The sequence below is a fragment of the Halichoeres trimaculatus genome, unplaced genomic scaffold (assembly GCF_033239565.1).
Source record: "Halichoeres trimaculatus isolate MK-OKI-2021-1 unplaced genomic scaffold, fHalTri1.1 fHalTri1_scaffold_5, whole genome shotgun sequence".
NCBI lineage: Eukaryota > Metazoa > Chordata > Actinopteri > Labriformes > Labridae > Halichoeres > Halichoeres trimaculatus.
Genome location: NW_027437183.1, coordinates 12,638,792 through 12,654,878, shown reverse-complemented (window position 1 = coordinate 12,654,878; position 16,087 = coordinate 12,638,792). Strand labels below are relative to the sequence as shown.

The 16,087-nt window shown below is 40.7% G+C and overlaps 1 protein-coding gene across 2 annotated transcripts in view; it reads left to right on the top strand.

Annotated features, from left to right (window-relative positions):
* The window catches only part of sema6a (sema domain, transmembrane domain (TM), and cytoplasmic domain, (semaphorin) 6A), a 126,994-nt gene extending 111,146 nt beyond the window's left edge, over positions 1–15,848 (top strand). Inside the window, exon 19 of one of the 2 annotated variants that reach the window (XM_074669512.1) lies at positions 11,591–15,848. In XM_074669512.1, coding sequence (XP_074525613.1) covers positions 11,591–12,741 — 1,151 coding nt within the window. In that variant the 3' untranslated portion in view covers positions 12,742–15,848. The remainder of the gene's footprint in view (positions 1–11,590) is intronic. The other variant, XM_074669513.1, reaches the window with a different exon arrangement.
* The last annotated feature ends 239 nt before the right edge of the window (positions 15,849–16,087 follow it).

The window sequence follows — 16,087 nt, the reverse complement described above, 5'->3', positions numbered from 1 at the left end:
TTCAACCCCTCCCCATCTCTCCTCTTACATCCACCCTCCCCCAACTCGACCTGTAGCCACCGCTGTGTTGCTCCAATTTATGGGTTCATTACAGCAGCTATCCAAGGGGTAGAAGAAAAGGCGAGAGGTGGAAGGAAAGAGGGATGGAGAGAGACAACAGGGGCAGGGGAGAGGGACATGGGAAATGAGGGAAAGAGGAGAAAAGAAGCACACATGATAAAGATTTATTAAACAGAAGAGGACAATAATGTAGCGGTGGAGGTTATGAGGGAGAGGGTGAAGCGATAGAAGGTGAGCAGACAGGTGAAATAATAGAATTGGAAAAAAAAGGGGAAGATAGAGTAAGTTATCGCAGCTGAGCAGAATGAAAACAGTGTTTCTCTCTATCCCTCTCAGTCATCTGTTTACATATTGGGCCACAAATCTAACCCTGAGTCCATGTTCTGTATTTATGTCTCCCTGGCGAGCTCAACTAATCTTGGCTGACATGCTGTTGAGTTGAATCTAAAAAACCTGCAAACCTTCCTATGTAACCCTGTCTCCTTAAAGCTCCCGTGAGGACTTTTGGGCTGGTTGTTAAACAGGCTGATATTTACAGTGATGTCATTTAATGGCCTATGATCCCAAACAAGATCATTTACAACAAGACTGACAATTCCAGTACAGTAATTTTTGATGCTTGTCACCACTTTGAGGAGGTAGGTGTCAGTAACATAAAAACATGGATTAACCTTTTAAATGGGAAATAATTGCACTGAGTACATTTAACGGTTAAATAAAAGCAGTATAAGATTATTTATCAGGAAACATGTCCAGGAGAAGATCAGCTAAATGGAGAGTGACTGAAATGAGCAAATTCAAACCTTTAATTTAGAATAGAAAATGCACATAAACGGAGGAACTGTGGATGTTAATGCTTAACCTTTTTTCATTTTATTCCCTCTGAGATATTTAACATATTTTCAGGCAACAAAAGGAGGGATGGGTACTTTTCACATTTGAAATGATACGATATAGATGCCAGGTACCTGGCAATCGCTGTTGGTACTCAACGGTACCAATCCTCTGTACTTTTTACATTTAATTTTGTGGGAATCAATATGAATTTGTTTGATGTAAAATCTCAAAGTTTTTCAATTTACCATATTTATTTCTCAATGTCGAGTATGGAAAATTGACTACTCCTACACTCATTCCAACACAAGGATGTATTTAGGTACCGAAACATGGTACCGTTTGATTTTATATGAATTAGTCCTAGGTACTTCACACAGAATTCAGTCGGCACCTATAAAATGCCCAATTTAGTACCCATCCCTAAACAAAACAGACATGATACATTTTTAAGTTTATGTTAACCATTTCGTACTGTGACAACTGATTTATATTCTGAAGCCTCTTTATCTCCCACATTTGAAAGCCAGACCATCATCATGAAGACAAACCATTTATATTTGTTGATTATTGTGACGCCTGTTCAGGCTCTTTCGGTCAGATGACATCCGAATTCAAGAGAGGTCAAAAGAGCCTTTTTTATGCACCACCATGTCTGCAGGTGCACCAGAACTGTGACAAGCAAGTTCCCCACAGTAACTTCAAAGTTTAGATCATTTTTGGCTTGAAGCGCTGTCACGAGTTTTCTTTAATCAGAAAGCAATAACACCCCCTGCTGTGGTATATAAATGCAGCTCTTCCTACACTGGAAATAACATTGCCTGTAAATATAATCCAGGTAGCAATTACTCGTCTAACCGGGGTGTAATTGGGTAAGCAAATTAGTACTGCATAAATGTAATTTGTAGTAGACGTGGTTGTCTGCTGAGATGGTTTTGCTTTCTCATCAGTATTCACAGGATGAGCTTTGACTGCGTGATAACTGGCTGAAGAGGAAGCGACATTTACGTCTTCATAAACAGAGACTTTATTATGATTGTGAACAAAAGTCTGAGGAAACACAAGGTTTGGGCCAAATGTTTATTCCCAAGCAGCTTCCTCGTATTTTGATGACATTTCTTTGCCATTATCAGAAAGTCCACGGTGGATTGAAAGAAATAATTTCCATCCATGTCATGGATTTCATGGTAACACTGACTGCCTGACAGCAGGTCTGCGGGGTTATTTTCAGCTGCAGGCGGCTCTCTGACACCTGTGTGCTGATGCGGCGTGATAGAGGAGAGAATGACCCTGCTCACAAACCTCCATCATTTCACGATCATTATTTGGGATTCTATGTCAGGGCTGAGTTTCAAAGAACTGTCGGGAACACCCAGTATCAGCTAAAAAATACATGTATATATTTCAGTTTCTTTGTAGTCCAAAATTTGTACGTGCTCAGTGTAAAGAATGAATCAACCCAAGTATTTTGGCTCAGTTTTTTCAGCAACAAAAAAAAAGGTTAGTTTGATTAATTGTGTAACTGTGCACTAATGAAGTCTGATGGTAAACTTGATCTAGAAACGAAATGCCAGAACAGGCACAGGCATGTGGATGCTAACCTGCAAGGTGAACTGAAGCCTGGAGGTGCTGTCTCTGCAAGTGTTGGCCACACCCAACAAAACCAATCTGATTCCATTACTCACAAACACTATGATCCTGTTTTAACCATGTTAAATAAACTGTGCTGGGCTTTGACTTCCAGCTAACTGTTTTCTGACATTTAGGGTTGGGAGTCAGTCAGGATCTAGATTAAGTTGTTTCAAAACATCTCTAGTTATTTCCTCTACTTTTATGGCAAATTGAAACAGTAACGTCAGTATACGTTGTGGATTGATGAATGTCTGCATTGCAAAGAAGACTCATAAAGCCAACCTGTAAAGTTTGAAAGGGTCCATTAAACCTCTGATTTACATCAACAAAATCTCTGCAAACCAAAGCAAAAACACCAACTACTGCCATCTGGAAGAAGACAGCCTTTAATGGCCATCTCTTTTATGAGCAGTATATAAAGGACACAATCTTTTAGCTAAATTTCTCCCTCTACAAAGGAGCACAAAGGAAGGAAATAATGATTTCTCATTAGTCAAAGTATAAAAACTTTAAGAGATACCCTCTTTGTTATATGGGCTGAAAAGAGTTTGAAATAAACTTTGGTGATACTTTTGTCTGGTGAAGTTTATCGGAAGCCTTTGAGGGTGAGGACTTTTTGGTATTCACTGTTAGTGATCTCATATTTTCTGCAAAGTAATGGCAGAGTTTATGCTAATCCTATAAAATGGTGATAAGATTGAGGTTAAAAGTTGGTAAAATGGCTCTCTAAGGCACTAAATAATCTTACAAACGGTGTACAGGTCAGACTTACACCTCATCCTTATTTTGAGTGCATGATTCAGTTTCAGTGTTTCTCACTTGTGATAGGCTTTTGTGAGGAAGATGAATTATTGGCAGCTCATTGTGAATCATAATAGAAACAGTGGACTGGATGTTTTCCCGGTATTACGCACTTCCCTCTCTGACGTCAAGCTATAAGCCGTATTTTCCTCCACTGATGAGCTTATTGTTCTCTCAGACCGGTTTGCTTTCTGCACACATTTACTGCTGCTCACTTTTACATCTTCTGTTTTTTTTTTGCTTCTCAGTCAGACCTCTTGACATTACTGGATCACACATAAGCTCTGCCTTGTCCTTTTAGCCATGTGACTGGGTCTAATATCACTGCAGCTCATCCTTTTGTGCTCTTGAAGCCTCTAACTCACATTCAGCTGTCGTTATTCCTCTGAATTTTAACAGTCACGTTACAATGTCCATTAGGGGGCCTCTCATCAGGCAGATACAAGCTCAGCCTTTGTTCTCTTGTGGTACAACAGACGAGCTGGGTGTGTGTTAATACATTTCTCAATGGTTGTTCCTGTCTACATTCATAACATGCAGCACTTTAGTCATCCATTAAAGTCAGAAGCTTGAGAAACATTATCAGCTGTCACAGAATTATCAAAAAACATGAGTGGATCATCATCTATGTGACAGTGACACATCAAGACAGCGTCATCAACAGCAAGAAAATATTTTGAATATTTAATAATTTTAACTTGAGTTTTCAGATAAATCACACATTTTAAAATGGCTTAATTTATGGTTAAAACTTGCTTTGAATCTGTACTATCAAAAACAGGGAAAGTATTTATTTTTGTTTATTTCACGGATGCATCATCTGACATTTGAGAGGGTCCTTTCAAAACATAAATACAATCATCAATAATACAAGATTATGATAAAGGTAAATCCAGAACATGAGACAAAACATTTAAACACAGAGACACCAACACCACACACACTCACATTCCCTCACACTTAAAGTGGCCCCAAGCCTAGCCACCCACCAACCAGCCAATATTATACAATATACATGAAAATATTCAGACTATACAGTACATATACACATGGTGTAATCGTGTGATATTATTTTTAGCTGAGATAGTCCAGCCTTTTCTTTCTGCTCTGACATTTGTCAAAAAATGATGCTATTAGCACCAGTGGCGTGGCGTGGGGATTTTTTTTGAGAAAGCCAAGTGAGACAAAGCCTCTAATCTGTATATTTTTTTAGTGAGTGGGGTATATAAAAGACTATGTTGCTGTTTGTATATTGCTATTTCATGTAATGGAATAACCTGTTAGAGCGCTCATTTTACTTACTTTGAACACCGACACACACCCTTTAACTCCCCCACCCTCAGTCACTCATTCACACATGTACATTGATATCTTAAATTAGCTTAAACATCGTATTAATTTAGCCAACTGCCCACTCAAATGCACAACCGGCCACTTCATGCACACTGCTAATATGCTAATCTCCTTGATTTCATTCAGTGGCTTGATGATGATGATACTGTGATTTGATTGGTTGGAGGCCATAGATGGTGTGGCTTTCCTTGACACAGTCTTGGCCAATCACAGCTGAGCAGTGTCATGACCTCATCTGATTGGTTAATCATTCTTGTTTTTTTCATCAAGGGATGCCAACTCGGCTTGGCGTCCTTGAGGACAACAGTGTGCAATAACATATTTTCACCACGCTTTCGCCACATAACATTTATGAGGGCGCTGTTTTACACGTCATAAAATGCTCAATAAGTAGAGGAGAGAATTAAGGAAGAGATGACAGTGACAAAACACAGAAGAATTATCAAAACTGTTAAAAAGGGGTATTTTCATTAAATCACAGCTAAAGTGGGAAAAAGAGAGGAAGCATGGCTTCCCTTGGTCTCCAGGAGAAAACACCACTGATGAGCACACCTCATCATTTTGTCTGGACAAATACATTGTCATGTCTTGTCCTTTGTCTTCAGTGAATTTATGGCTTTATCCTTTTATCCTTGCTTGTGATTATTAGTAATCGGTGTCCTGTCTTCTTTTTTCATATATATAATGTTCCTATGCCAACCCTTAAGAGTTTCCTGTTTTGTTTTGTACTTCTTGCTCCATGTGTCTCTGGTTTAGTTTCTCCTCATGTCCTTGTGTTTTCTTCCCGATCTTACTCATTAGTTTGATCTCTGTCCCGTTTCACACCTGTGTTTATTTAGTGTCTGTGGTTCATCACTTCTTTGTCAATCCATCCCATCAGGTATGTTGCAAAAACTGTAGAGGATGGGCCCGATTTCAAAAACATGAGGTTAAACCAAACCAAGAAGTTTTAATATGGGAACACCGTAAGGAATACAAAAGACACAGGACATTGATCACTGACAAACACAAGCAAGGATATGATAAAGCAAACAAATTCACTGAAGCCAAATTTCAAGGAGTGACAAGAGTAAGTCATGTAAGGAAAGTATGTGTGTCTAATATGGTGCTGTAGTTACATTAGGGTCTGTGTCCATTAACACTGTCGCTTGCACTGGTAGCTCCTTTTTTTTATTGTGCGTTTCAGGGATTTCGGTGCTTAGCTCAAAAACGCCCTGAGCTCACAGTGCTCCTAACCGAAAATACAGTAGCTCAACTTTTGAAACACCGCTCTGCTCATCAGTGTCACTTCTCCATCACTGACCTTTTAAAATTAGGAAACAGTGGGACTCCTGATGCCAGCTTTGTCAACAACAAGGCAACAGTCCATATATGGAGGAGAAACCACCCACAGTTGTCTTACTGATGTTCATTTCTAGATTTAGAACAGCTGCTGATGCTGGGACATGATATCTTTCATCTTCTTTATAAAATGCCAATGAAAGGGAATAAGAACTGTACAAATCATTTAAATACAAACTTAATTAATAATCCTGTTGGACAACCTTTGCGACCAAGCAACAGTAAGCACCATTAAGGAGCACTCTGAATTTTAGGTCAATGGCTCTGCAAGAGCAAGAAAAATGCACATGAGGACACAAGTCTTCACACTGCGCAAGCTTGGTTGAACTATTTGGTTACACTCAAACTATTATCTATAACATCTTTAATATATCCCTAAAACTAACTGAGTAATCCATGTATGCAAAATAAATTCCAAGTGCAGAGTTTTGCTATTTGACTGTTTTTTTTCCAAAATGATAGGATACAAAAGGACAAGAAATAACTATGATTCAGTAGGAAACAACACTATACAACACTTATAAATACACTTTGTTGTCCCTTGTGGAGATCTGTCTCCCACTTGCTGAACTGCATCCCCAGTTGGAGAATATGTTTGTGTTTTCACAACATTTCTATCACCAGAATAACGAGTGAATGCAAACAGTAGACGTGGCAATTAATCATGATGATGACCTGATCAAAAATGTTCTCATCAATGTGTAAATTATGTTTACTTTCTGATCATTATACGAGGATTAAATACTACGGTTTGTATGCAGGGAGGCAGATAGGTGAGAACATTGCTGTTAATACCTGAGGTGCAGAATAATATAATTAAGCCTTTAATTATACCTTAACTGGCTCATCTGTATGCTGCGCGCTGATCCTGGATTGTTTGATGAACGTTTAAAATTGAATAACACCATGCCAGTGCCTCTTCACTTTAAACATATACAGGAATTAATGAGATTAAATGCTAACTGGAGATTAAATAGAATTTAATGAATTGCTGCGATCATCTTAACAGCAATGCCCTTTTTAAAAAATGACAACAAATGAGTCCCAGACAGCAAATAAAACAGCTCCTGATGTGGCATTAAATATTTTCTGCTCCTCTTTTTCATCTTCTTTCCTCCTTCGCTTGCTGACAAGGTCCACTTTTCTGTCTTTCAACAAGTGTCACATCAGTGGGTGCAGTTAAGTCCGATTAAGATTTTTATCATTTGGGAGACAATGTCTCTGAGTAGCAGCCTGCAGTCAGAGGTGAAGGCCCTCTGTGTGACCTCTCTGTGATGTTTAACTACCTTTGAAGTTTCCCCAACACCAGCACAAAGACGAGCTCTGTGGGCTTAAGTCAGCTGGTGCTTCTGAAGAGATTAAACGAGTGCAGGAGTGTATGTGAGTGTGTGTGTGTGTGTGTGTGTGTGTGTGTGTGTGTGTGTGTGTGTGTGAGACAGACAGAAAGAGGGAGAGCATTCAAGAGTTCCAGTCACAGCAGATTACAATGTTTCTGATTTACAACTAAGTGCTGCCGACCCAGACTGTTTTGACAGCAAAAAAATATCTCAGTATCTGAGATATGTATTTAATATCTGAATGTTGAGGCCTGAGGCGGTGTGAAATTCAAATCAATTCAAAAGGCTGTGAGAAGTGTTTGAGCTGCGGGATGCCTTGCAATGCATTCTGCGGGCAAGGCAAAGAGTTGAAACCAGAAGATTAGAAGTCACTGTATACTCCCAGCCTCAACAAGTTGAGACCACGGCAGAAAATCTGTGAGCTTTAGCATCACTTTGATACTCTTTAGGGCCACATTGTGGAAGTTTCTAAAAAGTTTTACCAAGACCACAAACGGTTCTCGAATTGGGCGGCGTGGTGCCTGAAAACCCCTTAAGTCCTGTGATTAGACAGAGACACCTCCTGCGTCCTCTGTGGCTACTTCCAGACTCTTTGATGTCAGGATGAAAAACAATTCCTTACACGAGAGGTGGAGGTCTTAAGAGTTTTTCTTTTTTCGTGATTTACCCAAAGCCTTAGGCAAAGTACCCTGCAGAAGTGCATGAGTGCAAAGACAAGAGTGATAGATGGAATGGGAGAAAAAGTGAGAGAATGAATGAATGAAAGGCACAGACAGGAAGACCCATGCAGTGCAGGTTAAAAAGGGCTTTAACCCCGGCTCCCACGTCCAGAGAGGAAGACAAAGACGGAGCTCCACAAGTTGCCTCGTTCAGAGTGGAAGCCTGTTTGGCTCAGCTACCCACCGCCTTTGCTATTCAATATGAATCCAAAATCCCTCGTCGAAGAATGTTAACCTTTGGCTGTAATAAATTCCCCGTCATGAAAATTCATGGCAGTTTTGACTTGCTCTTTAGGCCTGAAAGCAGTGCAGACGGAGATGTATAAAGTGCTCATATTTTACAAGGATTACAGAGAGAAGAAACAAGAAATTTGCCAAAGTGTTTGTTTACACCTGCTTTTTCATTTTTCCCATGTAAAATAGTTTCTGGAGAATATCCAGGCTCTTCTCTTCAGGTGAAGCTGTCTGCCTCCTCGTCTTCCTTTTTTCTTCTTTGTTGGCAGAAGTGCTCAACCCAGCAGCACTTGAATGCAACCCGTCCCCATTGTCGTCTCTGCCAAAGGATGATAACTCTAAAAAAACCCACAAGGTGATAATTATAGCTTCCACTGAATGGAACACTTACCATATGGAAGCAGCACAGTGTGAGAGAAAACAAGAAAGTCAGCGTGGTGATTCATTGTTTCTGTAAAGTAGCAGAGAGGATCTTAAGTGAGGACGGGAGAAAGTCAACAAAATGAGAGATAGCAGCTCGTATCTCTCTCACATTCGCAGATGTTTCTGTACGAGACGAGAAGCAGATGTTTCAGCAGAGACGGGTCATTTGGTCACATGAGTCCACAGCATAACACATGTCAAACTTTAATGTTTCTCTGCAGAGAACACTCATCACTTCTCACTCTATCTGCATGGAGGAGCCTGTCTCTGATAATAACCCAGTTCAGCTGTAGAGGTCGTTTTTAAAACTGTTTAACTGTAGCTGCATGTTGTCAGCACTCCATTAGGTATCAAAGTGAAGTCTTGTTTTTACATTAAAAGAAGGATGATCCCAGAAAAAAAGAAGCTGCTTTTTACTACATCTAGGTTGAGCCTCAAAGTCAACACAGAGACTGAGGCGTTTCTCAGTACTTTATTTCGGCGAGTAAAGCACGTTTTAAGTCGTGTTTTTGGCCTAATGAAGTATGACTGCAGCGAGTGAGGATTATGGGTGTTAGTTTAAGAGAGTCTGGATTTGAGTTCCACGAGAACAGATTACTGTGTTGTCTCTGTGTCTGCGTTATGTCTCGCTGAGGAGACACAGAAAGAAGAGATTCGCTGAGAACGTCCGGGGTGACACAAACGAGCTGAAAGGCTCAAACAAGATTATCCAGAGCCTTCAGGATTTTACAGAATTATTGCGACTAACGCTTCGTCATCTTTTGGAGAACTACAAAGCAATTAGAAACACTTTTATGATGATCTGTGAGAAAATGAGAAGAGAGTGAAAAGACAAAATTGAAACAGTCTGTGTGTTGACATGTGCTGTAAATACTGTTTTCCGTAATCTCAGAGGTTTAACGCTGAAGGCACTTTTCATTTGATTTTTTTTAGGCAGCATCAAGATTAGAGTGAGTGTTGAACTGAGTCAAAACAGAAAATCTATTCACTTTTTGTGGGTTGTATAAGTAAAGGACGATGTATTGTCAGGAGGTGGTGATGCAAAACAGAGACTTGATTGGACGAGAGGAGACCTTGATGCAAAACAAAGGACGATCCGACGCAATACCTCAATTTCAAAGATTTAAAAGTAAATTTCACAGAGTCAACAATGGTCAAAGTATTCTTACCAGCTTACTGGTATAGGTAAAGTATTGTATTTTAACATTTTCAATCACATCAGTCTTAATATAAGCTTACTTTACTGCTGCAAATCATGAAAAATGAATTTAACATTTACATTCGACACAGCTGAGTGATTAGAAAGAAAACAGGGGAATACTGATCCCTAATAACCTGTTTGCTTCTTTGATTTCAGTTCTTTTTTAACACAAACATTATATTTCTTCAGAAAAGGACTTTACAGTTCAATCAACAGACAAGACAGCCTTATTTATAAGAGGGTGACTAATAAATGAGATTCTTTAAATGCAAATCCTTATACAGAGACACCAAAAAAGACACATCCTTTGCCATTTTCAGCTATTTTTCATGCCAACTTTATGTAAATCCCTCATAAATAAGATGACTATGATGTCTGAAAGCTGTTATACAAATCAGTTCTCCCACATAGTGCTTATTTTAGAACACAGATTCACTGTAAACACAACCTCCTCTGCATAGGAGACACACGCTGGCGTAATGGATTCCCTTCATACATATGAATAGCAGTTATATCACTCAGAGTGGCAGAAAGCTTTCTCTTTTTCCACATTTTAGGTTGTTTTTCTTGGCACTAAGTGAATACACAGAGAGTTTCAAAAAAGTCTTTTATGTGTTTTCTGTACTGTGATTATACATAGCCTGATATGAGACAAAGACACACGTGTAACTGAGTCACGTTATGAAGAGCGGTGATGCACTGTGGGAGCCTTTTACGTGATAGAGTCCACCTGCCTAATCCTCTGTCTGTGGTAACTGATCTGTGCTGGCCACAGGTCATGTGTGAACGCATTATAAATCTCTCTGCTGTGGACTGGTGTGTTTAACCCGAGGTACAGAGTGCTACATTAGACATCCTCATTCATCAGCAGGCTGGAGGTTATCATCTGGGAGCGTGTGTGTGTGTGTGTTTGGGAGAAGATGCATGTGCCCACACTTGTGTGTAAGCTTTTTTATTTTGTTGTTGACCCCATTTTATTCCCACAGCTAGAATACTTCCTAGCTGCTTTTATTGAATTATCTTTTATTTGGCCATATCGCTGCACTTCTTCTCCAGTCTTTGGAAGTGGCGCTTTCATAAGACACTGATGACACAGCTCATTGGATTTAGTGGCTAATCACAGGCTTTTTAATGTATTCTCTGTGATTCATGGAGATTGGATCCATTTATGAAGATTTATGAAAAGTCTCCCATTTGCATCCATGAGAAGAAAGGGGCTGGGTATTTCAGGCTCCTTTATCTGTGCTCCTATCTTTTTTTCATTTCAGCAGCGAGGGTTTATCTGGGATTTAAAATGTGAATCATAATCGCCCCTCCAAAACACATTTACAGTCTTAGATTGGATTTTCGGGAAATATTGAATGTTGCTTCTTCAAGCCACCATTTGTGTTTTGATTAGGTGTTCCTTACGGTGGGATAAATCATCTTTCATTTTCATGTTTTCCTAAAATTACTTAAACCTCTTATCTTTCAGCCAAGAAAATGTCTTTTAATAATTGTAATTTAATATCATGTTCTATTTTTGTTCAGTCTCATGGAAAATCTTTACCAACAGCTCTTCTTTTCATAAGTTTTACAGCACAGCAGCAGCAGCAGCAGCAGCAGTATGGCCAGTCTTCCTATGAGTCTGATCTAATCTTCACCTCTTTCTACAGGTGTGATCCGCGAAAGCTACCAGAAGGGCCGTGACCAGCTTGTTCCTGTGACCCTGTTGGCCATTGCCGTCATCCTAGCCTTCGCCATGGGTGCCATTTTCTCTGGCATCATTGTCTACTGTGTCTGCGACCACCGGCGGCGAGACATAGACCTGACAGGCCGCAAAGAAAAGGACACCCACCACCTCCACTCCCGCAGAGGCTCCATGAACAGTGTGACCAAGCTGACGGGCCTGTTTGAGACACAGGCCAAAGACGGTCGTCCTGAGGCGATCCTCACTCCTCTGATGCACAACGGGAGACTGACACCCAACGGGAAGATGCTGATAAAAGCAGACCAGCACCACCTGGACCTCGCTGCTCTGCCTACGCCTGAATCGACCCCCATGCAGCCACGTCGGAAGCCCAGCAGAGGCAGCAGGGAGTGGGAGAGAAACCAGAACCTCATCAACGCCTGCACCAAGGACATGCCTTCCATGGGCTCTCCTGTCATCTCCACAGATCTGCCCTTGAGGGCCTCCCCAGGCCACATCCCAAGCGTAGTCGTACTTCCTCTGCCGCAGCATCAACACCAGCTCCAGCCTCACCTGCAGCAGTCCTACCAGCATGAATACGTGGAGCAGCCGCACCACAGCGACCTCGGCATGGTCCACGGTGTCATGGATGACCAGGGGGCCACGCTGGAGTACAAGACAGTGAAGAGCCCCTGTCACCTTACCATGGTGGATCCAGATGGTATCCTGCCACCACGTGTACCCCAGCGAGAGGCCTCACTCACCGTCCCACCAGCCGTCCCACAGATGGGAAAACGTCTGGAGGTCCACTCATCAGTCTACGGGCTCCGGAAAGGATCAGCATCATCTGCTTCAGGATCCTCTGTCCTGAAGAAACACAACACCAACTCATCCAACTCCTCCCATTTGTCGAGACATCACAGCTTCAACCGTGTGGAGACTCCGCCCCCTGCGCCTCAGAGGGTGGACTCCATACAAATGACAGCTCAGGGTATATCTCTGTCTCGACAGCCCAGTATGAGCTCTTACGGTTCACTCCCTCGAACGGGCATCAAATATCTCAAACCTGATGTCCCCCCCAAACCCTCTGTAGTCTCACTCTCCACAAAAGTCAAGTCCAGTGACTCGTGCACATAGTCAGCTAGTTAACCAGTCAGTCCAATGTGAACAGACAGTAGTGAAAGATTTTTTTCTGAAAGAGAGAAAAAAACAGGGAATACTGTACAACTTGCATCTCCTTTTAGTGTTTTTTTTTATTTTGGTGTACAGTACAGTGGAAAATGCAACACAGTTTTTTTTTTTTAAAGAAAACACCTTCTTTTTATATAAATATGTACATATTATACAAATGGTTGTTGTCATTTGTTGCAGCCATGGAGCTCATGCTCCGGCTGGTTCCTCTGTAAACACACATGGGAACATGTGCTACTGAAAACCGAAGATGAAGCTGTCCTGAATATTTCATCCAAACGGCGCCCTGTAGCATCCAAGGCGGTGGCTCTCTCTTGTTTGTGGTGTCTCTTCGCCGCCGGGACTTGACCTGATACTTTATCACGCTGGTAAAAGCACATAAGATGACAGCACGGGGAGGATTGGAGGATAATCGTTGTACAGTATCTTGAGGACTGGGAGATCTAAGTGAATGAGCAAGCACTCAGAGAGAGACTGAGCTCGGACTTAAAGGACAGACAGCTGCCTGAGTTTTTCAGAAACTGTGAAAAAAGCCTCTCAGTGTTACAGCAATCAAGTCCTGCCTGACTGAAAGCCAGAGGAACCTTCTACTGTACTGGTTACTAAATAACACATGACTGTTAATACTAATAGCTTGTTGTATTTATTTTTATTAAGTGCTTTTGAAAAAAAAAAACAGACTGACTTTTTAGGCTTGGTGCGAAAGAGAAAGGACAGAGAAGAGATCTTTTAATATGAATTAATCAAGTATGAAAAAAAACATATTTAAAGTCATTAAACTGGAGCCCGTAGAACTTTCTTGATGACTTAAGGTCCACTAGGTCTTACCATGTGCTCAGTGGGACCGGCAGCTTGAGATATATGTGACCTCTGTGAAGAGGAGGAGATATTTATTTAAACTGTGCCAGACAGGGACTTTTACCTTCATGGACCACGATTTCCATCATTTCTGACCAATCATAAAAAAAGACTTCCTGTTATCTCACCCTTTTCACTCCTCCCCTCCAATCAGCACTGTGGTTTTGTGTGTGAGTCAGTAACATTTGTCCTGATTGGTTGCTGGCTTACCAGTGCCATCAAAGCTCACTGTTGCATGTTGCAAATACAAGAGAAGCAGCTGCAGCAACAACAGTGCGAGAATCTGCGAACACACAAAAAAGAAGCTGTAAGAAGTGACGCTGCGAGCAGGCGGAGCGAAGCCGACGCTTGGGGAGTAACTTGGTTTGTAGCAGCGTCACGCAGAAGTGCAGGCGACAAAGAAAAGTCTAAAAACATCTATACGGCCTGCTTCTTTTTCCACATGTAAATTTGTGCCTTACACCCCTAAAGTAGTGACAATGTTTTCTTTATTAGCTGTTAACTTTGTCTCCTTGTAGTATTTTTTTTTATTTTTCTTACATCATGATGTTTCCCTGGTTTGATAAAATGCAATTAAAGAATGTAGGTGTTATTGTTGTAATTCTGGTCCCTAGACATGAAACACTTACAGTCCAGAGGGAAGAGGAGGAGGATTTACATTCTTTAACTCTTTCCCTCTCTGACACACGCACACACACACACACAAAAAAATAATGACATGCACACATACACACACACACACACACACACACACACACATCATCTTTGTGGTTCATTTCTGATTGTGCCATTAATGCGCTTAAAGCATCCCTTTATGTTGTGCTGGCAGTGTCGATGAAGACGTTGTGTTATTGATTTTATATTTTATACAATTTCAACGTCCTGTTTTCTTTTTTTTACTGTTATTTTTTTCTTTTGCTGTCTGTTGGTTTTGGAGTACCGGTTGATTGACTGATTAACTGAGCAATTAACATTTGTTACTTGAGACGGCCAATGTATGTGTATCTTCCTGGTGCACTGCAATAATCATAATCATAATGGTAAAAGCAGCGTCAACACTAGCAAGTATGACACACACATGAGCACTGAGAGTACTAACACACTTCTAGGCTTCTTGTGTGCATTGTAACACAAATTTGTTAGGCAGTTACATAAACAGGCTGGTTCCTGTGAAGAAGGTTGACATTTTGAAAACAACAATTTAAAACAAAGTTGCTTCTTTGACCCCGTTTTTGTAAAAGAAAACAGTTTAAAATGTTTTTATTGTGCTTCATTAACTCTCATTATCAAGGCCTTAGATTATGGCTGAGAGTTGGACTAATCTGATCTTTCTTTGTTTCTTTGAAGATTCTTTTTTACTGATCACCTCCCCCCTGATCACTTTAAACAGAGCACTCCCTCAGTGTCGTATGTGTAGATAGGTTTCTTGATATCAAGCAATTTTCTGTTTCTCAATGGAGGAAAGCCAACTATGTCTCAATCCACAGCTATCAGGAGGAGGACATGTAGAAAATGTGACCTGACTAATATGTAAATAGATGCTGGGTGTAAGTGGTGAGGTGCTGGTGTAAACAGATGAGGTGGTAGTGGGAGGAAAGGTGCCTCTTTCGGAGTACGGACTGGGTCAAATGAGACAGTTAACCTTGCTGCTGCTTGAAGCTATGATCTTTTAAAAGGATTCATTATAAGCCCAGAACACCAGCATATTGTAAACTGGCTAGCTCGAATCATACACTCCCCCAGTCTTAAGATTATGCTGATCCAGAAATATCAAGAAATGTTCATTTTTCCTCCTAAGTATCAACAAGAAGAATATCAAAGTCCACACCCTGTGTTGGTGAGCAAATTTAGATTAAAGATTCTCTAACAAGTGTTTTGATGTCAGGTTGGGGTTTGAGTGTTCAAAAGGCTGGATTGCGTTTGACTGTGAAGGCTGCTGTGGACAGTGAGGTTCTTTGGTGTGTGCCTTTTTTTGTCTTTCACCCTTGTTATACTCCACTGCTCTTAGAGGCAAAATCGACTCTTCTCAACTTCTCGACCTTTTGAACTTTGTAAGCTTGTAAGATATTGTGACGTCACAAAGTTTTTTGCCCTACTCTCTTCACTTCCTTAACATCTGATTCACAGCTTAATGTATGTTGTAAAGAAAAACTCTTTAATTTAATGCAAAATGTAATAAAAAAAAATAATAAAATAAAATTCTCGTCATGAAGACTGCGGTTTGTCCTTGACTTTTTCCACTTTTATTTTTTGAACTGTGCCTGCAGTGGTTGTCTTTATACTGAGGGGATCTCATTGTTGTTTGGGGAAAACCAAGCTTGAGCTTTGCTCGGGATTTATAGCTTCTTTGACTTCATTTTCAGGGAAATATTTTACTTTTATGACCTGAAATACTCTTCTTTGCGTCTTTCCCCTGGAGATGTGAGAAACTTTT